The 23,479-nt window shown below is 43.9% G+C and overlaps 1 protein-coding gene across 4 annotated transcripts in view; it reads left to right on the plus strand.

The window, feature by feature from the left end:
- Positions 1-230: 230 nt before the first annotated feature.
- Positions 231-23,479, plus strand: part of MAPK6 (mitogen-activated protein kinase 6) — a 29,414-nt gene continuing 6,165 nt past the window's right edge. Inside the window, exons 1-4 of one of the 4 annotated variants that reach the window (XM_065688425.1) lie at positions 887-1,105; positions 11,147-11,284; positions 21,364-22,573; positions 23,290-23,434. In XM_065688425.1, the coding sequence (XP_065544497.1) occupies positions 22,019-22,573; positions 23,290-23,434 (700 nt within the window). In that variant the 5' untranslated portion in view covers positions 887-1,105; positions 11,147-11,284; positions 21,364-22,018. Of the gene's footprint in view, positions 389-886; positions 1,106-11,146; positions 11,285-15,208; positions 15,317-21,363; positions 22,574-23,289; positions 23,435-23,479 lie in introns of those variants that run through there. The other 3 variants (XM_065688428.1, XM_065688427.1, XM_065688426.1) reach the window with 3 other exon arrangements.

Below are 23,479 nucleotides of genomic sequence, written 5' to 3' on the forward strand. Positions count from 1 at the left end.
AGGAGGAGTTGTGCAGAATTACAAAGAAAAACCCAGCCCCAAAAAAACAGGAGGTGAGAAGTGTGTTTTTATTGAATTGTTGGATGAAGTTGTGCAAGCCTATATGCAACCAAGCGTGGTCAGGCTGCCTCTGCTGCCAGGGATGCCACCCACATCTGTCTGGGTTATGCCTGCATCAGCTGTTTCCTCCAGCCCTCCACCTTGTGCTGAGCCTGCTCTTGCTGGATGCTGCTGCTCTACCTCCTGAAGCTCCCCCAGGCTCCCTGGGGCTGAGGCTCTCATCCTCATACCTCCTCCTGCAGGCAGCCACTCCTGCCCCTGCTCAGGTCTCCTAAGCCTGCCCATGCCAGGGACCCCGATGGGCCAAGATGATGGAACAAGCCTGGAGGTAAGTGAGGCCTGGTTAAAGACATGGTTTTTATCAACATGTCTGTAGATAAACGGCAAAGTACAGCAGCGACTCAGCAATTCCTGGTGAGGAACTGCCAGGCTATGCTCCCACAGGCGGCTTTTTGCAGGAAGCATTAGAAACTTGCTGGAAATAATGCTGAAATCCAAGAAACACCACGTACAGACCTGGAGCACTGGTTGCTGGATTGATTTGTTCATTAGGTAATGGCTGCTTCTGAGAGTAGAAACAGAATTTAACTTGCAGTAGTAAAACTAGGATAATTTCTAGACTTCTTCAGGGACCAGTTTGCCCGCTTTTATTCATGAGGTAATGAAAGCAAGCCTTCCCACTCTAGAGCTCCTAATACTCCTGTATTCGTGGCCTATTTTTCTGCTTAAGGACAGGGAGGGACCATTGAGTCACACACAATCCCGTGCTCTCCTCCTCCTCTCATTTAAATATTAATATGATGAATTATTACTAGAGTAACAGCTGTGCACTACTCATATCACAGCAACATAACCTTCCCCTCCTCATCAGAGCACAGCTATTCCTGACTCGCCTTTTCTGGTCGACCTTCTCACTTCTTCTGGATGACTTTTTTAAAGTTACTTTGTTAGCTCTGGTGTGGTATCATTCAGATAATTGTTTGTTCTGTTCTTTCTGCTTAAATATTAATGATACTGAGGAAGTCAAAAGATAGCTTCAGTAATGGTAAGTTAAATATCTGTGTGTATTCTCCTGTGAGGTCTGCTTGTTTAGAGAGAAAGAATTACAAAGGATTAAGATCAGTCTTTCCAACTAACCCTTAAAAACACCTCTCTCTTTGAGAATTAACAAAATAATAGTATATTTATATAAATAAAATCACTGTATGTTAGTCAGTGTCTGTAGATAATTCGGAGGAATACCTAACATTGTACCTAGAAGTACTAATGCACTGCATTCTCTGCAGATAAAGTATTGTAAGAGAGACTGCTAATAAAATCATAAAACAACTCTGTACTGACTGCTGAAAATAAGTATTTGGCATCAAACAGAAAAGGGAAGGAATATGAAGGAAAGATAAACCACCATGAGAGCTCGATACAATTGGAAATACCAACGTAAAGCAGTCCCTGCAGATTTGCAAATGTTACCAGATGTTAAATTTAGTGGGTAAAGGTCCTCCTCTGCTGAGCACCTTTTGCATGCTTCTTGTGTTTGTGCATGTGTGTGGGTTTTCTCTCCTTGAAAATGTCCCTCCGTGGAGTACTTTCATGCTGCAGAAGGAGCAGCTGGGTTTATTGGTTTCTGGACCACTTCTGTGGAGGACTTAAAGCCAGCAGGAGCGTGTAGAAATCAGGTTTACTGGATTTGCTCGATTGCTTATATTTAGCATTGGATGAAACTCACTGCTCTTGTTACTTAGGCAGGAAAAAATCTGAAATGCTCTTACAAAGATTTTAAAATTAAATGTCCATATTTTTATTTGAAATTTTTCATTCTAATATTTTGGCTTAACAAATCAGTAACAAAAGTCAAACAAAATGCTTTCCATTTGAATAAACTATTGTTTTATTGCTTTGGTTTTGGTTTTTGGTTTTTGAAAAGCTCTTAAATAAAATGACAAACTTAAAAAAGTAAATCACAATTTATAAATTATTCCCTTCTTTTCCCACTCCTGAAGAAATCCATAGAAACTTTTTTTCCCAATCAACCCTACCAGTGACAAGAGAAACTGATGCAGGGGGCTTCTACTGCCTGAGAACTCTTTCCATTCAAAACCAGACTCTAACCTCACATCTGGTTAAGGGCTGGGGAGACATAAAAGTGAAAAGAGAGTACAGAATGTGTTCCTCGGTCACTGACTGCTCTGATGTAATGTTAACAGTAGCGCTGTTGCTTCTTGAGTATTTATTCCACTCTGCTTTTTCTGTATGGTTACTTAGTGGAAACAAAGAGCTTGATCCTGTCTGCAGTTCCCACTGTAGTCAGCAAGAGGAAACTCATGGATTGAGACATGCTCAGTACCACCTTTATACATGTATATATGTAGTTTTCTCCCCTTTGTGTTCTGCTCCTTCTCAAGTTTGTGGGAGATGGTTTTTTTTCCTCAATTTACCATCCACATCGCGGAGTTTTTAGTTCTGGTGCATGTTACCGTATTGCAAATTACTTGGCAAAACGCTGCTTTTATAAAAAGCCTTAGTAAACTTGCAGCATATCCCCCAGATTAGATCTCATTTCAAACAGTCCCTTCAGATGATTATCTGCAGTGATTACGACTGAACCTTGTAGCGATCTCGTAACTGTCCCTGTGGACGGAAGAGAAACCTGCTGTCAGAACTACAAATAATTTACGTAACCCAATTTAAAGCTCTAACAAAATGTTCCCTTGGTAAGAGGATTGTTATACTTAACGTGTGAGATGAAAATACTTTCCGAAGGTCAGGAATGCACAGACGATAGATTAGATCTCTCGAAAAGACAAAAAATAGGGTTTTAGCAGAAGTTTTTCCTCTGTCAGACGTTCAACTTGGCATTCTCGGGAGCTTATATAAGCGCAGTTTTAGTCCTGCAAGTGCTGTGTTCGCTCTGCAGAGGGAGAGGATCCTCAGAGCTTCAGCTCTGCACGTGGTAAAATGCAACTGAAGGTACAATGGGGACTTGGGCTACTTTCTGCCACCACCAGCAGTATAATGAAAAGTCTATTTTAAAGAACAGAAGGGTGGATTTGGGATGTATTACCTAGATTGTGCCTGCCGCACCTCGCTGCAATGGGTGCCCCATGGCTGGCTGCTGAAGGATGGAGGGGTGGGACAGGCTCTGCAGATGGGGGCTCTGAAAAGCACATCTGACCCAGGCAAGGCATCGGGGCGCTGTGTCATGCACTCCTGGTGTTCAGTGACCTGGTTGCTTATGCTCAGTCAGAAGTTAATGCTGTCTTAGTGAAACTGTCACACAGAGCCTTGAAACCTGAATTTGACACACTGGGAAACAGCTTTGTGAGATCTAGTTTTTCATGGTAGGAGCTGGGGGTAGGGCAGGTATTGAAATGCTTTTCACACAGGATACAGTGAGAATGTAAATAAATTACAGCCTCTGTAATCATCGGAAATTCAGGCTGATGTTGCTGTTGTCCCCATCCCCTGCACACAGTTACATGTGGTTTCTGTCCATCCCTCCAACCAGCCAAAAACTCAGATTACAGAGAAGCTAATGATGGAGATCATTTAAACACTTCTCACCTCCTTCACTGTTGCATTCCCCTGATCTTGGGCCTCTCCATGTAACTGCAGGCCTCCTGGGTGGTAGGAGAGGCTGTGTGACTGTGCATCAGAGCAAGATAATAGAAGAAGCCTTGTCCTGGAGAGCTGGATATTTCCTTACAGGAAACAGCCCAGCCTTCTGCTTCCCCTGCTGAGAGCCTTTTCCCAAAATACCTTTGCAGAGGTGAAAAGAAGCTTGAACAGGGTCCAGCAGCAAGTGTCCCTGTAGGGGTTCCCTGTGCCCTCCTAGAAACCTCTCATCACAGGGAGAACACTGATAGGATCATATCTTTCTCAGAAACTGTCTGGTCCACTTCCCCCCCCCCCCCCCCCCCCCCCCCCAATGCATTCCTGTGTAGGAAGACCCTTCCACTACCACCTTCCCTGACAGCTAGTGGCTTTACAGCCCCAAGGATGTCAGGAGAAGGCTGCCCAGAGAGGTGATGCAGCCCATGTTAGCTTTCTGAGTACCTTCCGCTGGGAGTGGAGGGGGTGTGAATGTGCCTATTTCTTTGCCCAGGCAGAGAAGCAGCGATGGAGAGGGGCTGTACAAGTGGGAGCAGTACGCCTCTTGGTGGCTTGGGCAAGGCTGGGAAGTTCTTGTGTGCCTTGGTCTTCGTGCTTGCCTCAGGTTCGATAGACCATGATCTTGCTGACGGCTAATTCTTTGGATGTAAACATTTCGGTGCCAGGTATATTTCCAAATCTGAACTTTGCTGGAATGTTTAGCTCAAATATTTTGTTGTTTTACAAGAACTGGCATGGAGGAAAGCATTGATTTTGTCCTACCTAAAATCAGGCAAGAAAAGGCTCTTAAAAGGCCCTCGCCTGTTCCAGAAAAGGAAAGCACTCTTGGAATCCACACTCAAAGATGCACATTTTATCCTAGTGGAAAATCTCTTGATGTCTATGAACTGGAGACCTCACGTTTTGCAGACTGGATAGATGGGTAGCAGGCAAATCCCCATGCTGCTGGTCCTGGGTGTGCTCCTGCCCAGTCCACTTCTGAATAGAAATTCTCCTGTGACTGCACCCAAGGCTACTGCAGGCTGTGTTGGGTTTGGGCATCTTAATTGAATAGAAGTGGACTGTTCCTCCCATGCACTGCTTTACCGGCTCCAGTTGGCTCCAGTTAGGAAGATGGAGGTAGTTACCTGATAGAAGCAAGGACAAAATAGGAAATTTTTCAGGAATAGGCTGGGAGAAAAAGCGGGTAAAAAATGAGGGAAAAAAAGAGGGAAAAAAAAAATAAACTGGGAAATGGAAGGAGACTTGTATAACCTAGATGAGTAGGAGTGAAGAAGCTGGCATGGAGGGTTTTCAAACACAGTTGCTTAGGGTATACAAGCACAGCTACTCAGGGCTTCTGGTGATGGGGAAAATCACAATTGCCTGGACAAAGCCTAGAATAACTTGCAAAGAATGAGAATTCAGAGCTTTGGGGGTCTGCACTTACTGCAAGAAGTACCAATCCCTTTGAAAAGTGGGTTGGAAAGTTGAACAGTGGAATAAAGTACCGATCCCTTGCAAAATTCAGTTCTAGTAATCTTTAATGTATCTGCTGTTAAGGGCTACTGCAACTTTGATCTTTGTGGCTCAGTTCAGGAAAGTGGAAATGCTAACACCCTGATGTTCTTGCAGATTGTAGAAATTAATTTAATGGGTATATGCAGAGCGCTTAAACCCTGGTGGTTCTGGGGCAATATGTGACGAATAAGACATAGGGTGGTAGAGTGACTTTATTTTTTCTGGTATCCAATTACTGGTAATCAGGTGAGCACTGTTTGTCTTGCACAACGAATGAAGCAGAGGGCTGAGCACTTGCAAGTGGAGTATCTGCTCATGCAGTAAAGCTGTATCAGAGCAGATAGAGCTTGTTCTGATTACTGTGATTGTCATGTCACATGGAGTTCCCTTCAAAGGTCAAAGAAGCTGACATTAAGGCCCATATTCCCATGTTCTCCTGCTATCTGAAACATCAGGGCAATCAGGAAGATAAATCTTGTTCCTCTGTGTGAAAAGGTTCAAAAGTTTCCATTACTACCCTGCTGTTTCACTTGATTACAGCAGGCACCGCAGGTTCTTGGTTGAAGTTTTCCTACTTGACAACAGCCTGTTCAAGCCTTGCCACTGATTTACTGTCGCCTAGCAATGATTACACTTGTATTGTTTACTAACAAATGTCATTGGACCTAGGATGATAAACATGGGGTACAGGGTAGTACTTTGATCTCAATTTGTGCATAGTCCTTGAATCGTTTCTACTACAAGCAAATGAATTGCCTTAATTATTTAAACAGCAAAATTATCACAAACCATAATAATCTTACTTTCGTCTCTTCTTCTAGGAAGCATTTAGGCAGCTCATGCAGCTGTGGAAATACCAGCTTGGGTAGTCTGTCAGGGAAAAAAAATAGCTGACATCTTGAAACCTTTGCTGGATTGAGAGCAAACCACCACCTTGGGTTTGATGAATATTGTGCTGTCTTGTGAAGTCTTTGTGAAGCATCTCTGACAGGCAGGCTTGAGAGTGTTAAATCCTCCTTGGAGCTGCCCTTGGAGCAGGATGGTTTGGGCAGCAGCAATGAGACTCCTAGTCCAGCCCCAGCAGGGTGGTTCAACTCTGAAAGCAAGGGCTAAGACCCATGTCCCTCCTTGATTTCTGGGTTATATCTTTTCCAAGGCAGTCTGTAGCCAGAGAGGATGTCTGTCCTGGAAAAGTTAACTGCAAGGAAAAGCTGAGAGGTTTGTGAGCTGTAGTCTTGCCCCTCTAGGCCACCATTTCAGGACATAGGCTACCAGGAAGGGTTTGCCCACAGCTGTCTAGTGGCTAAAGCCACTGATTTGGGTGACCGGGATCTCTACTGTGCAGCATCACCTTGTCACAAAGTCTCCCACTGCTGAACACAAGTGAATGGATTTGTGCACCTAACTTCTGTGATAGTGGATACGAGGGAACAGTAGAAGGGTAGTTCAGTTGGCTTGTGGTGCTGTGAGCCACTGGATACATCAGATTACAGATAGGAACCACATCTAGGGCAATGCTGTCACAGAGCATACATGAACCCTATGATCATGTCGGAGTCTGTTGAATTGCTGCAATCATGAGAACCAAGTATTGCAATTAGAGCTGATCTAAAGGTTGGAACTCCTTTTCTTTGAATCATCTGATTGCTTTTGTTTTGGGAGTGTCCAGTTTAAACAATACAGAGAAATTTGAGATAATGGTTAGCAACTTTTTGTGTTTACTAAAACAGGCTTACCAGGAATTTATTTTATTTTAACTGAGGCTTAAACGGTTCTCCAGGGCTTCATAAACCACAAAGAATGAGGGAGTAACAGCTTTCCCCTGTCATAAAATATAGCTTTATATGTATGTGTAATCTCTTAAGTTTTCATTGAACAGTTTTCCACTGAATGCAATTGAAAACAATTTAGAGATATGCTGAAGATAAGAGAATGCTGATGCACTGAAAAGCAGAAGGTTTCTCTACCTCTTTACCTTTCTTAATTCCAGCTCACTTGCAAAGTAAATTTCAAATAATGGAAAAAACCTTTAGACATAACTATACAGTTTACCTCTACAAGATCACTTTCTGGTTTTAGGACTGCTTCTCAGTGATTCCTCAGCACCAGGGTATCCTATGGAGTTATTTTTGAGAAGCAGTCTGCAGGAGTCCTTGACAAGAAGAGCGTGTCTCTGTGGAGGCAGCTACACAGCAGTGTAGTAAGAGGCATGTGAGACACGCTTTCTTGTCGGTCAAGAAGCAAAAAAGATATACAAGATCTCTTTCCAAGTGCAGAAAAGTATGCAGTCTGTGTTTACAATTTTGGGAGGTTTTATGCCTGTGGTCATTAAGGAGAGCTGAATCTCATGCACTGGAGCTCTTGTTGAGCTCTACAGGGGCCTTCTTCACCTTCGCTTATAGCCTTCTCTCTTGCACACATGCAGTGTGAGAACACCCACTAACAAGTGGATTTGCTTTTATGTCCTGTACTGTATGCAGGGACAGCTGTATTCCATTTCTGTTTGTACAGCCTTTAACTGAGAAAGTTTGGGATGGCCCAGTTTCAGCACCGTTGTACCTCTAAGAGACCTAATAAAAATAGAGGTAATAAATCTTATGTTTTTAAAACAACAAAGATTTCATCAGATTTAATGTCTTTAATGAAAAAAAAAAGAAGTTCTTTAGACTTACAGAAATGTAGATCATGGGTAAAATCAGTTAGTACAAAAGCTCAAAAAATGTGTGGTGTATTATTTGCTCCTGTCATAGGTAGGAAGGCTTCTAGGCTTTTCTGTCTGCCATGGGAACCTGTAGCGTACATATGATGGGTAGAAAACATCCACTCTGGAGAGCAGGATGTTTCTGAGGTATGGGTCACAAGAAGGATCAGATATACCACTGTCGGTTAAAGTGAAATCTCAGCAGAAGTCTCAGGCTAGCCTCCACAATGCTGGGTCTGTGGGAGAAAGCACTGTGGCTGGTTATGACAATGGCTGTGGCTGCTTTGAGGCCAGCTCCTCTAGCCCCACATGATGCTTAACTGCAGTGTGGGAACATAGAGGATTTAAACGCATCACACACTGGACTGGATGACTCAAAAGCACATCTGCTGGGGAGGTACACTATCTATTTCTCACTAATACTTGTAGCCTTACATGTATATCACTCTGTTCAGTCAGCAGTGTGAAAGTGTGGTAAGGAGTGGGCTGGGAGGTGCTTGCTGCTGTTAGGAAGAGGAGGCAACTTGGTAATGGGGGAGAAGGCCAGAGTCACTACATTTAAATTAAATCTGTTGAGAATTTTGACATGGACTTAAGAATGCTGAGAGTTTGCTCCTATTCCAAATAAAGCATTTATTTGAGGTTAAATTACTGTGCTTTATCTTCATGGAAGCTGATAGAAACAAAATGAAACAGTGAGTTGATGCTCAATTCTGTATTACTATGGTGAATATGAACATATAGTTCTTGGGATCAGATGAATAGACACAGATTAGCTTCTGCACAGTTATTATTGGAGCTATTACTGGAGCCCATTTAAAGCAGTTTGAGTTGGAAGGCCTTTGCTGAAGCTGATGGGAAATGCCAAGGTAAGAAGATGATCCCAGTGTCTGGCACCAACTGGTGTCTGGAGAATCTCCAATGCATATGTTAACATCTGTAAGTGTGTTAGGAGGGGAAAGCTCCTCCTTGAGAGTAAAAGGCAAAGCAAGTTTCTACAGTTCTGGTCAGTTTTTCCTCTTCAAAGGAACATTCAATTTTCCTGGTCTTCATTGTAGTGTAGTTGCAAGCTTTTTGCTTGAGCTGTAATATGATACAGAGATCTTGTGTTTCATAAGCCTGATACCTTCTGTAGTAAATGATGCTTCTGTGCTTTTTTTCTTCCCTGTGTAGTAATCAATGGTGCAAGTCCCTCTTCCCTGAGCACTTCAGACAGTTGGCCTCTGTGGAGTGGCCTGAGATCTTGCATCATTTCCTGTCATCTGTCCAAAGCTATTTATAAATCGTCTCCTGATTCTGGCACATAGGCAAAACCCAGTTTTCATGAGAAAACAAACAGTTTGGAAATGTACTCCCTCCCAGCAAGTGTCCCAAAACTGCTGAGAAAACCTAAAACGGCCTAGAAAATCTTAATGAAAGCTAAGATATAAGGGGGTTGGGGAATATGGGGAATTTAATAATCCCATATAGTTGTAGAAAAATCTTTAGAAGTAGATAGTGCAACACGTGCTGAGAAAATGTTACAAAGCGTTAAGGGACAGGAGGTGGTTCCAAAGTTTGTTAACAAAATAAAAACTTTGGGGTTTGATGTCTGAAGATGTAACAGAAGTGACTCAAGGCAGCTTCTGTGCTGCTGAGTTTGTGACATGTAATTTGATGGTAGATGTTCTATAAAAAGTTTCTACTTTTTGGTATTTCTCAGGTTTTCCATCTCTTTAGCTTCAGGAGACTCACGGGGGTAGGAGTCTGACAGGGACAGTAAGAGGCATTAAGTGAAGCAGTGCGCTCCCCAGTGAATCTGCTGTTTATGATAAGTGCTATTTTGGGAATCCTGAAAAAGCATGTTGGCCACAGACAAAACACACCCAGAGCAACAGCACTCACATTGGCTTCCCACTGGCCTGCCTTGACCCTGCTGGCACCGTGCTTCTTGTCTCTTTATCTTTAGCCATCCAATATGGTGCTTGCTTGTGAAACTGCTGTATCCATGAGCTTTGGCACGTTGGAGACCACTGTGTGCAGGGTAAAGTGAATGGAGGATGACCTTTGCCTGAGCAGTCACAAAGATGCGATTTCCTAATGTGTCTCCCAGTCCAGCCTGTTTCATCCTGTTTTCACAAACTGCTATAAGATGTACCAGAGTCCTGCAGGTGCCTAGGCATGATTGGAGTCCATGTCCCACTCATGAAGGCCTCTACAGGGTACAAATCTAAGTAGCAGAAGAGGTCTGACACTCTTCCACTATAACCAATTAGGATTGCTTTTCCAACCCTAAATTTCTCATGGCAGCAGCGGATCATCCTCTTGATGGCTGACAAAGATTCACTTCTGGCCATGCTGTTCATATGTAGGTTATTGCAAAATAATATTTGAAAGTGTTTGAAATGCCTTAACTCACTGCACCTCCTTTCTCCCTTTGTAAGACTGTAGATAACATTTGTTGCTATTTGGTATGTAGAAGTTTTGTAGCCTCAGGCTCCTAAAGCAGTGAATTATCTGATGCATATGTATTTGTATTGAGTTTTGCCCCCTGTAAATGTATTTCAAGTGGATCCTGGTGTTGGTGAAAATGTCAGTGAATGTTAGTTTAATTATTTTTTCCTCTGCAAATGACAAGCTCTGCAGCACCAGCTGCATTTACAATTGCACAGCAGAGGTTTTATCTCTGCAATGCAATAGAAGTCAAAATGCTGCATGTAGGAGGGTTCACGGTCCTGTAGGAATGAACAAGAACAGTTCTACATAGCAATATGTATAGTTCTGCCATTAAATGCAACAGTTTTACAAAACCATATAATTGTTCTACATAAATCCATCATTGGGCCTTTATAACTTCTGTTCAAGAGGTGACGTACGTTCCAGTAGGGATCCAAAACCAAATGCGCTTTTTGCTGAGAGCACCCCACCCTTCTTCCAGGGCATCTCTCCACTTTGGAGTACTCAAGGTATTACAGATACTTAAATAATACCTGTACAGTAATATGCTGCCTTACAACTCTAGCAGCACTGCAGCCAATGCAATAACTAGCACAAAGGTGCCTTAGACAACTGCTCTGGTGCCACTTCAGTGGGCAGATGTGTTCTAACTACTTCATTTGGTCTGTTGGAGGTGGGGATGAGAGCAGTGTCTTCCTGCAGGTCTGAACAGGACGTAACTGTTGCACACAAAATTCTCTTGTGCTGGGAAAAAACATTTGGTGCTTCTTGTTCCCAGCTCATCCTATGCTTTGCCTTGTCACAACAGCCCTTTTTCTCTTTCTGTGGAATGTTTTTCAGCTGTAGATTCATCCACTGACTGGATCTACAGCCTGGTTCCAGCACATCTCCTGTGTCCCGCGCTGGGAAGTTAGAAGCAACTCGGGTCACTTGGAGAACACAAGTGTGAAAATGTTGGTACTAGTCATGCTTTAAAAGGTGATTAAACCTAACACATACTGCCGTAATTGCCTACCTAATCTTTTTCTATGTGTTTGCTATTCCATGCATGAAATACTGACAGCTATCTGTATGCAAGGTTAACTAATGAGGAATTAATGAAAAGCTGAGAAATCTGGGAGAGCTCCAGCCCTTCAAGTGAATCTCACAAAGAGGGCTGATGCTTTCAGTGATGACCCAGCTACAAAGCAAGATTTCTAAGCTTTTCTCTTCTCCCAGTATTGCTATGGCTTTGCAAACTACTGCTTTAGGCAGTTGCTATGTCTTCTGTGCAAAATGTTGGCTAAGACATAGAAAATGTAGGCAATGGAATTGTCTGACTTAATGAAGATGTGTGATATTAAGTGGGGAGCCTGCATGCAGCTAGCTGTACCAAAGTGTCCTAGATTGCTGATGATCTACCAAGGGGGGAAGAATGACTTGTTCTGGTTTAAGCGTTTAATGACTTTTTCCTGCAGATTCACAGAATTTCCAAAGTATGTCACAGAATCCATTTATTTCTCACCTCAAAGTTTAATATCTTCTATGGCTTTCTTTTTCCACCTTCATTTGCCCTTCATACTTTGCTGCTTTTGGTTTGAACTGCTCTCTGTTAATGGTCTGTTCTTTTCCAGTCTTCCTATTGTTTCACACAGGAATGCAGATCTGAGGGTTTGCCTTTTCCTTTCTGCTAAGTCCCCTAACATCGTCCTAGCTTCTTTCCTGATCAGAATGTAGACGGCACAAATCTTGCTCTAACAAAGCTAGTTCCACCAAGGGAGTGCAAATGAGGCGATAGCATGCTGCATGATAGCAAAGCATGGTAGCTTTGGCTACCATCAAGCAGACTTCAACAAAAAAAACAAACCCAAATTTTTTAGAAGTTTATAAGATGGCAGCTTCTGTGAGCTTACCTGCTAATAATGCTGGCATGAAGTATGCTTTAAGATTTATTGGGAAAGCTTTAATCTCCACAAACCCAGAGAGCATTCAGTAGGAGAATGTGCTTGAGTTTCAAAAGGAACAAATAAAAAACCCCTACGTCCAGTATGGAAAGTTATGGTCACATAGTCCAGGAAATGGAGGTGCACAAGAAGTGAAGTTGGGTTGTCAGTGAAACTCCAATTTATCTGTTTGTGGTGAACATCAGCACTACGCAACTGTAAGCTGGAAGAGCGAGTGCTTTGTAAAGGCTCTGCCTAACACAGTTAAGGCAGCAGTTAAAGGAGACCCAAACAATCTATTCAGACTCTTGGGAGTTGTGCCAGGAGAACCAAATTGTACTTCAGGGCCCAGATCACCCTGTAGAACACAGGTAAGCATGAACAGGCCAGGGAGGCAGCAGAAATTGAGTGTTACTTGAACCTCTGCCCATCCCCTTTAATAAGTTGGGTTTTCTGTCTAAAATCATCCTTATACACATGCAAAAAAAAAAAAAAAAAAAAATCCTAGACTTTGATAAGAAGCATGGTCAGTCCTTAAAAATGTACCCTAGGATACACCTCCCTTCCTCTGGGAGGACATGTAAGTCAAGCAGGAGTGGTTCAGCAGGCACCCCAAGTACTGTCTGCTGTCAGACACAGTTGTGTCTTTGCAAATTCAGCTGCTCAGCGGACTGACCCTGCAGGACAGGCCAAGACCCAGGTGCCACCTTGGATACCTTCACCTTCACTGAAGTGGAGGCTGCTGGGTGTGAGCTATGCACTTAAGTTGAGCCTTTTCTGAAAATACCTGGGATCATGAGAGAGAGCTGCATAATGCCAGAAAACAAAGAGTTCCCGCAGAAAAGCCCAGCGAAGCAGTGAAACTGAGAAAAAAAAAAGCCTGGAGCTGCCAAGTCACCTTGGGCAACCTTTTCAAACAGCCTCCAAACCTTTCTTCCCTTGCCAATCATAATGGGTGTGGACACTTAAAAATACTTCATTATCTTTTAAGCCACAAGTAACACACAAGACTGAAATATTACATTGGAATTTACTGTTTGATCTTTTTCAACTTTAATACAATAAACGAATCACTGCTCCACTTCTAATTATTTTTTAATTGCCGGGCTTTAAGACCTTCAAAGTCCAGCTCTTTTCTTACTCTGCACTTTACTGAGCTAGTATCTGCAAATGCTTCAGAAAGGGTTGGTATCATATAGCATATCATCTATGTGCTACGTAATGGCATTTTTGGGGAATGGGGAAACAATCTGATGCAATAATTTATAGCCTAATCAATAGGATATTTAAAATCTGATAACAGATTAGCAATTAGCTGGATTAGATAGCTATACGCTGCCATGTGATACATTCTGAGCAACTCTCTCTGACAGGCATTATAATTCTACAGTGAGGCTGAAGACAAGTAGCATTGCTGCATCCCCTTTTTGTATGATTTTCCTCTAAATCTGAAGGATCTCATTCACTGGATCCTACCACAGACTCTTAGAACTGCAGAAAATAACTGGGGGGTGGGAAGAAAAGAAAGTAGATCTTGATTTTTTAATTAGGAATTCCCCCAAACGGTGGTACTTCTGGTCTATGTGAGATTTATGAGTGAGTGTGTGCTACCCAGACAAGGAAGTGTGCCGCTTCCTCCAAGGCTCCTCCATGTTTCCTAAACAGTGTGGGCTGCTGCACGGCAAACTCCATGTGTGTGCAACTTCTCCACCTGACTGAAATGGCAGTGTGGGAACTGGCAAATAGTCCCAATGGATGCATATGACGATGGGCTCTCTAGGCGCTGTTGCAAGGTTATAATATAAACTTTTTCTTACTGCAGTACCCTAGGATCAGCTCTTTTGCCTCTCATAATGAAAATACTTTGTATGGGTGGAAGGATTCTTTAATTAACTAAATAGCTCTGGGTTTAGACAAACAACCACTGCTGCTCCTGCCTTTTTTGAGTCCCAAATCTCTTTCTTTAATGCAAGTAAATACCCCTCTGTGGCTTGGCTCTGTTTGCCGTCCTAACATTACCTCTTCCAAATATGCACTCCTGCAGTTTTGTTTTCTTTATAGGCTGTATTTAAATACAGTGCTGGAGCAGCCAGCACTGTAATCTTCCAACTCTTTTGCTGGGTGGGCAGAAGAACTGCGACTTTGCCTCTGACTTTTCTCCGCTGTTGGCAGCACAGTTGGCTGATTACAAATTACCAGCTACTGTAAAGTGTTAGTTAGTGACTTCTGCATGTGTGCTATCAGCACAGCGCTGTGTTATCAAGTATCACCTCTCCTGCTAGTGGGGGCAATGTCCAGTGCAGGCGGGTTGGAACTGGACGATCTTGAGGTCCTTTCCAACCCAAGCCGTTCTATGATTCTGTGCTGTGCTGTGGCCAAGGGAAACGCTGAAGCAAAGCCCTAGGCCTTGCCCAGTGCGGCCCTGCCTGGGCTCACGATGGACTTGGGAGGTTTAAAAGTGCAGGTCTGACTCTAGGTAAACCTGTCAAGAGGCAGCAGGGATCAAATAGGTGGAGGAAGCAGCGACTGTAGTTGAAGCTTTGGAGCATCACTGCAGTACTAAAGGGCCACCATTAGCATCTGTAAGCCTCTAACTTATGTTAAGTCCAGCAGCAGCGTGTACCCCTCCACTAGGCCCATTTCTTTGACGCTGTTGGCCCAACTGCTCTTTGAAAGTGCCGAATTGCTCTAACCGGGCGTCGGGGCTGCTCGGAGCAGCCACGTCCCATGAAGACAGGCGAGGCTCTGAGCTGACTGCTCAGCGAGAGGGGGTCCCGCCGGGGCCCTGCGGCACAAGCACCGCGGACGGGGTCGGGTGCCCCCGGCCGCCAGAGCGAGGGCAAGCCCGGGGGCCGGCCGCGGCAGAGCCGAGCGGCGCCGGCCCCGCCCCGCCGCGCTGCTCCCCGCCCCTCGGAGGCGGAGCCGCCGCCGGGGCCGCCCCTCCCTGCCCTCCGCGCCGGGTTACATGGCGGCGGCTGCGGCGGCGGCGACTGCGGCGAGGCGGGCGGGCGCCGGGCGGGAGCCGGTGGCGGGGCCGCGGGGCCTGGCCGTGTGAGCAGCGCAGCCCCCGATGAGCCTGGGAAGGCCCGTGAGTGCGGCGGGGCGGGCGGCGGGCCGGGCGGCGGGAGGGGGGGCTTCGGGCCGCCGCACACGCGGGCCCGGCCCCGCCGCACAAAGGCGCTTTGTTCCCTCCCGGTGGACGGCGGCGGCGGCGCCCCCCGGCCCGCTGCGCCCCGCGTCGCCCCCTCTCCCCTTGCTCTGCCGGGGCCTGGCCCGGCCCCTCCGCACTGCGGCGGCTGCGGCCCGGGGGCAGAGGCGGCCCCGGGGCTGCGGGGGGCGAGCGGCCGCGAGCAGGGCGGGCGGGGGCGGCCGCGCGGTGCCGCGAGCGGGGCGCTGCCAACGGCCCTGCGGGCCCTGCCGGGCGCTTTCCCGCCGGAGCGGGCCCGGCGGCGGCGGCGTCCTGAAGGGCGTTTGAAGGTAGGGGCAGGGCTCCGCGCTGCGGCCGGCTGCCGGCCCGCGGGCGAGGGCTCCCTCTTCCCCGCCGTGGCCCCGGGCGTAGCGGGCGAGGGTCCCCTCCGCTGGGCGTCCGGAGGAGCGGCGCTGGCGGGCGAAGCCGTCCCGGCCCGGAGGGGCGGCGGGAGGAAGGATGTCCTGTGCCGGGACGGCTGCGGGCTGGCGGCGGGCCCGGCGCTGCCGAGTCTGCGGAAGTTTTGCTGCTGAATTGGGTGCCGGCCGCGGCTCCCCGCGGGGCGTTCGGCGCTGCTCGGCAGCCGCCGTGCCGGAGGGCATGGGGACAGGTACCGCCGGCTCCTGCTGCCAGCGCGCCCGCAGGCTCCCTGTAACCTCCAGCGCCTCTGGAAAACGTGACTGAATACTTCCCAAAGCAGCTTGAAACGCACGATGAAAATAGCTTGAAGGGAGGCTGCTCGAGTATCGGGGTTTGGAAGAACAGGTACCCTTGGCTAGGCAGGCAAATGCGCACGCTTTGGCTCTGTATGATGAGTATCTTTCTCTGGCTGATTCAGTGCCGGTTTAGATCAGCCTGACAATAGTGAAGTTAATTGTGTCATGGAAAAGGAAACGGTGGTTGGCATGTTATAATATGGCTCATGCAAACGTTGATAAAAGTGCTTTTGCCAGCGAGCTTTTTTTTATGTATGAATATATGTATGGATGTGTGTGTGTGTAAAAATAACACCGTGATAGTTCATAAACCAGTTACAGATTCCAGGCTTACAACAGAGGTAGATTTTAGTTTGGTAATCGGCTTCAGAAAATGTGTGCTGTAAAGCTAAAGCAGGAACTTTCATTTCAGCCTCTCTCTCGGGCTCAGTCCTTGCAGTGTGGTTATCTTTAATTTGCTCTTGACTAGGTAACTGTTCAGTGGAACAGCGCACAGTAGCAGATCTGCCGATGCGCAGGATGTGCTTAGCTGATGGTAGGCTTCTTCAGTGGTGAGTTTTCATTGAAGTATCCGAAGGCAGAACCAAACTACTTTTATTTCTGATACAGAAAAACGCAGTGGGTTTTTGTGTACTTTTACAGAGCCCTCAGAAGATTTATAAACTAATAGTAACATTTGCTGACTGCCAGCACAGAGTTCCCTAAACAGTGTGGGGAGCAAGTAGGAGGCTGTAGAAAAGCAGCAGTTTGGTGAGTTGGACGATGACTCACTCTGCCTACTGACTGCAACGTGGCTGATCTAAAAAAATACTTCTGCACCCCATATTTTTATAGTCAAAGGGATAGTACTTAGCAGGTTGTATAATATGTCATTAGTCATTCTTGGTCTTTGTCTTGTGAGTAATGATTTGATCATTATGTGGTCTGCATAATCAAATTAACTGGTATCTGTCTTATTTGTATCTGGAAAAGTAAATGTCTCATACTTGACTGTGTTTCAGTGTACATCCTGTTTCCTGAAAACTGTGATAAATCCACGTGCAGAAGTTGAGCTCGAATTGAAGGGGCTTTTTGCATAATGCATGAAGCCAGTCAAGTGTGATGATGTCTGTCAGCACTAGGGATAATGTCAAAGATGACAGCCCTTCTGTGGGTCACTTCTGTTGCTTTCTCCCAAGAACCAATCTGTTTTAAAACCATAGTTGTAAAGCACTTAAGAAACTAGTGTCTTTGTGTTTCCCTCTTTAAACTTTGTGGGAGGAAGGAATAAAAGTATTGCTTACACAAAACGGTAGTCTTGGGAAGGTGGCAGTTCAGGCTAAATGAAAACAGAAGTGCCTGTGAGAATAGCCTGTTCAGCACGCATTGGGGTGATAAATCCCTCTTTTTCTTGATACTATAGTCCAAGTGGTCAGAGCACAACTAAAGAGGAGTTTGTCATGTTTGTTTTAGTGTGTATTTTTAAGACGGTTGGACTGAGGGTTATGACTTTCATTGAAACTGAAAGTGTATAAACTGAACAGGTGTTGGTGTCACTCTTTGTAAATATTAGTATTTTTAAAAACCCATCTCATTATTTTCCAAAATTGAAAAATCTCTGTAAAACGCAAAGAAGAATGTTATTTTGAGCTTAACTTTTGGCTTGAGGAAAGCCTTGATTTCTTCTAATTGATTACCCTTTAAATAACTACTGTCTTAGAGTGAAAGAAAGTTTGGAGTTAACTTCTTATTTTCCCTCCCTCCTGTCTGCTTCTGGTCCCCAGGACTGTCTTAAATGTCTGTTTGCTATTAACTCGTGATGGGGAAACTAGTTCAGCAGCTTCCCTGGCCCCTGGCGCAGGCAATGCTCTGGGAGCTGCAGTCCTGGCAGGGGGGCCAGGTCATGGGTGATGGCAGCAAAGGAGCTATAGCTTGTGAGCAGAGGGCTGTGCTAAGTGAGAGGTGCAACTGGTGTAGTGGAAGAAGTGTGTCTTTAATGTGAAAGAGAAGATGGGTATAGTCGTGGCATTAGCTTAGAAGCAGGATTTTATTGTGTAGACAAGGATATATGAACCTGCTACAGCACTGTCATCTATTACATTTCCAGAGTAGAATTTTCAGTGGCAGTAAACAAAACATCACTCTCAATTGCTGAATCTTAATACGCTTTAGTAGTGGGGTATTTTTGCTAGGACAATCTCCAGCTGTCCTCATCGTATTCATTTGATGTACTCTGGTTGCTAGACAGGCTGCCTCCTGGTCAGCTTGCTAGGACTAGATCCTTTTATGAATGATAGCTGGGCCCTGCTTTCTGTGGCTTTGGGATTAAGTAATTTGCTCCTAAATTGCGTAGGAAGTTTTGTAGCAGGATCAAGGAAGTTTGTAGGAGGATCAGGTCAAATTGAAGACTGTGATGGGTTGCTTGTGTTGTCAGTATTTGTTTTCTTAGCTAAATCACTGATTCTGAAAATCATTACGTGCCTTCTGGATTAATGGTCGTCTAGTGGAAGGATATAGTATAAACTGATTAAAAATGCATCATTTCAGAGATACAGAATGAAAATTTTAGGACTCCTGCTTCAGTAAGCAAGTGGGCCATAATTCCCTTTCTCCTTGAAAGCAGTAATGTCATTACTGCTTTTGTGTTGTATTTTTGCTGCTGCCTTTGTTAAGTCATAACAGTAAGGGATAAAATCTGAGTTGCAGCGAAGCGATCGGCAGATCTTACTCCTTGCTGCTCATAGGCATCTTTCTGAATCTGTTCCTGTGCTGTTTTATGGAACTGGCTAAAAGAGAGGTTGCAGTTGTGTGACCCAGCTGGTGCAGACCTCTTTGGTATGGCTGCATATTGAAGACATCAGCAATGTGAAACAATAAGCCTAATTATGGGGAAGAATACAACTGGGTTTAGATGGTCCCCAGGATATAAACCACAGCTTATTGCAGGGTATTTGAACAGAGGCCTTGGACCTCTGTTAACATGATACTATATTATTATATATTATACTAACAGTATGTAAGTATTATTATATAATCTATAATATATATCATTAGTTGCATTAATGCAATTCATGTTAACATGAATTTAAAGTGTTAGTGTGAGCTACAAAAGTGAATTTCCATAAGTTTTTTGCAGGGGGTTGATAATGAAAGGGAAATGGGCTGGGTTAGTGTTAACTCTTTTACAGGCAGCAGCTCAGAATGAGTAAGCCTGAGAGTGGTGTATGTGAATGAGAAAGTATTTTTGGGTTTAAAGAAATAAAATGAAAAATCAAGAGGCTAGACTTCTGGGTTTTATAATTGTGAACAAAGAGATGGATAGTCACCTCTTTAACTTTAGGATAAATTTCTTCCTTTTTCTTTAAGAAGACACATGTATATTGTAAGAAGGGTCCCTACGCTGGTTTCTTAATGCTGGTACAAATTCAAGGTAGTTTTGGGGAAGTAACAGTGCTACCTCAGTATGTTTGTATGAAGGTTATAATAACTCTTGTAAAACACGGTCTAAAATAAGGGCCTTTGGCAGCATGCGAAGAAAGGAATCTCAAGGCAGTAGTTATACGTGCTGAGTAAAGAAAGCTTTGAAGATCACCCTTCTGGCAGGGTACTGTACCACATCAGTGGAGCACAGCTGAATGCTTTTCAATTTAGAAATTCTCTATCTGGTGATCTTTACTGAAAAAAAAAAAAAGCAACCAAAAAAACAACCCAGCAGACTATAGCATGTGTTTGCTCCTTCTTTGCTGTGTTTGCTGTGTGGCTGTACAAACACCTGCAGGCAGGTGGTGTGGGGCAGGAGGGAGGGAGTGAGCCAGGGCACTGGGGCTGTGTGTCTTGGTGGCAGTCAGGCTTGAGCCTAAGGAATGGTAATGTTTAAACGTGGTGAAACAGTCTTGTTTCTGTTTGCCAGTGTGCCTGCCTTTATTTTTTTTCCTTCATGCAATTCTGATTACTTTAGTGAATTGAGGCCATTATTTCCAATATGTTAATAATTTGTCAGCTGCTCTTGCTGCCCGGTTAGGAGTGGGGAGACTTGTTTTGTTTGGTCCTGGTTGTCCCACTGAAGTGCCAGCACAGTTTTAAGGGAGAACATTTGTACAATTAATTCTAAAGTATTGGGATTGTTTGGAGAATTTAGCTGGATGAAGAGCTGAAATGGGTTAACCTAAGGTTGAACAGAAGACATTTAGTGGTTTGATGTGACCTATAGTTGTGGGGGAAGAACATGCAAGTGACTTATAATGGAATTGCCCAAATCTTGCCACAGTGTGTAAGGTATGCCTTTGACTCTTCTCTTTGTGGTATCTTTGAGCTTTTAAAAGAAATGAGGATGTTGTGCGCAAAATGCAACCTGTGGTCTTTATGACTGCATTCTGCTGCAGCAAATAGGGACATTTACCAAGGAAATTACCACTTTTGTTTTCATAAGTAGTAGTTGCATTCATTAGACTATTAAAAAAGAAATGATTTCTGAAAATGCCCATATGTGTGGAGAAATGGTTATAGAATGTATCAGTTACTGTGTAAAATGTATTTGCTGTTTCTCTTTGTAATCTGGGTTGTGTAAGTGTGAGGTAATTGATAAGGTAATATTTGTTTGATATGTAGGAATTACCCCTGTGATTCCTGTAGCAATCAATTTAGAGGGGCCAAATTATGATTCGATTTGTTAGTCAACTTTATTCAAAACCACAAGGATTTAAGCTTTATAAGTGGCATTGAACGTGTGCTGTATATTCTGGAAAGTCAATAAATACTATGAGTGCACAAACCATTACCCTTTTTGTGTGAATGGTACCCAGTAATCTCTTATTATGATGAAATAGCCAGATTTTGGCTTTGAGTAAAAGTTTAGTGGAAAGAATTATTCCAGAATTTAGTGACTAAGGTGCAGGATATGAGTGTTTCTGACTTGTCTTAACAGCTGTACTGGAGAATTACCAAGTTTTTTTGTGATATTCCCTTCTTTATTAAGATTCAGTAAGATTTTTCGTTGTGTGCTGTATATTCTCAGTAGGTTATATCTAAAACCTTCACAATACTTTTTTATAAACGATGGTTGGTGATTATCATTGGTTTTCCTCCAAGAGTATGAAAAGCCTCTGCTGTTTCTGATTAGTTCAGCTTTTATGGTAATTTCTTATTTTGTAGCTAAGCACTGAAGTTGTATATTTAGGGAGACTTAAGTAGTTGGGGGAAGAGGAAGACTTGTGTATGTGCTGGAATACTGATGTATTTTTCTCTGCTTTTCAGGTTGTCACGGAGTAAAATGGATGGTAGCTTTGATTGTGATTGTGGTGAGCTGGAGCCACCTGATCATTAACAGAAGGCATCTTTTGTAAATCAAGAGCTGCCAGTTTCCCATTTAACTAGACTGTAAACAAAGGAGAGAAAAAGGAGGAAGAAGAGAAAAAGTAGTGCTTACCAGCACCATAGAATGACGCTGCTCAGGACCAGTCCAACACTGAATGTATCTGCACTGTGAGGAGGAGGATGTTAATAGAAGCCTATTATGTGCATATTTATTCACATTTTTGTTAAATGTTAACCAGTTTAGCCCAGTAGAGCTGAGTGCATAGTATGTCATTTCATTCCGTTTGAGTTTCTTGTGAGTATTTTCTTTAATGTCTGCAGAAATGCTGCACCTTTCTTGAACTATGAATGCTGCAATCTTTCTATCTTATGCTCGGTTTGAGTTCTAGAGCTTACGGGCTCTAAATTCAAGGGGACACAACAGGCCTGGCTGGCTCATAATGAAATGAGAGTGTCAAGAAACCATCTTGCAGTCAAAGCCAAGTGTTTCTTCTCCTTTTCCGTAAGACCTTTCCTTCAAATACCAGTGGAAGTGTCTCTGCGTGTTTACAGAAGCTTAGTAGTTTGAGAAAAGAGAACCGTAAAGAATTTAAACATGGCAGAAAAATTTGAAAGTCTCATGAACATTCATGGATTTGATCTGGGCTCTCGCTATATGGACTTAAAACCACTAGGCTGTGGTGGAAATGGCTTAGTTTTTTCTGCTGTCGATAATGACTGTGACAAAAGAGTGGCTGTCAAGAAAATTGTCCTTACAGATCCCCAGAGTGTTAAACATGCTCTACGTGAGATCAAAATTATTAGAAGACTTGACCACGATAACATTGTCAAAGTATTTGAAATCCTTGGTCCTAGTGGAAGCCAGTTAACAGATGATGTGGGCTCCCTTACAGAATTGAACTGTGTTTACATTGTTCAGGAATACATGGAGACAGATCTGGCTAATCTGCTAGAGCAAGGCCCTTTACTGGAAGATCATGCCAGACTTTTCATGTACCAGCTGCTACGTGGGCTCAAGTATATTCACTCTGCAAATGTTCTGCATAGAGATCTCAAACCAGCTAATCTTTTCATTAATACTGAAGACTTGGTGCTGAAGATTGGTGACTTTGGTCTTGCACGAATCATGGATCCTCATTATTCCCACAAGGTATGTGAAGAATGGGAATATTCAAGTGATGCACTCACAGTTGTCCCTTCTTAGTGCTTTTCTCCCTTTCACAGAGGTAGATAGTCTGTGGAAGGTCTTGTTAGCGGATGGGATATCATGTTAGGAATCATACAGTAGAACTGGAATGCTTGCAAATAAAGTAAAGCAGATCTCTTTCTGATGATGACGTTTTGCCTCAGGACTACTGCAAGCATAAGATAAAACTTCTTTTTTTACTATCTGTGTTCAGAAAAGCAGATTTTTAGCAATGAATACAGGACCCAAGATTAAGAGCAACATTTAGAGGTGTAACTAACAGAAGCCGTAGGCAAGTTTATATGTGATGCATTCATAGTGTGCAAGTGGGGCTACTTCCTGGGATTGATTTAGAGTTACTGTCTTCCTGGTTTAGATGTTTCACAGAAGAGCTTTTTATAATGTGTTTATTTGGCATCTGGGAATAAGAGTTTTGCTGCAGTACCTCATTTGCAGTACCTCGTAATAAATAGTGTGATATTTCAGCATTGTTGCTGTGCAGTTGTAAAGATACAGCTGTTATATTTTAAACGGCAGAAAGGCACAGCAGGGGGCACATGGCAGGACCTTGAGAACAAGACATCTTGTAGTAGTGCATTTAAAAAATAAGAACAAGTAATTAAAAACCCTATACCTCTTAAAAATCTAAGTAACCTCTTTTCATTTTTTAATCAATTTAGGGCCATCTTTCTGAAGGATTGGTTACTAAATGGTACAGATCGCCCCGTCTTTTGCTTTCTCCTAACAACTACACTAAAGCCATTGACATGTGGGCTGCAGGTTGCATCTTTGCTGAAATGCTGACTGGGAAAACCCTCTTTGCAGGTGGGTAGAATAAAAATATGTGTGCGTTGCTACAAGAAGTGGTGC

Source organism: Lathamus discolor, chromosome 8, assembly GCF_037157495.1.
Source record: "Lathamus discolor isolate bLatDis1 chromosome 8, bLatDis1.hap1, whole genome shotgun sequence".
Taxonomy (NCBI): Eukaryota; Metazoa; Chordata; class Aves; order Psittaciformes; family Psittacidae; genus Lathamus; species Lathamus discolor.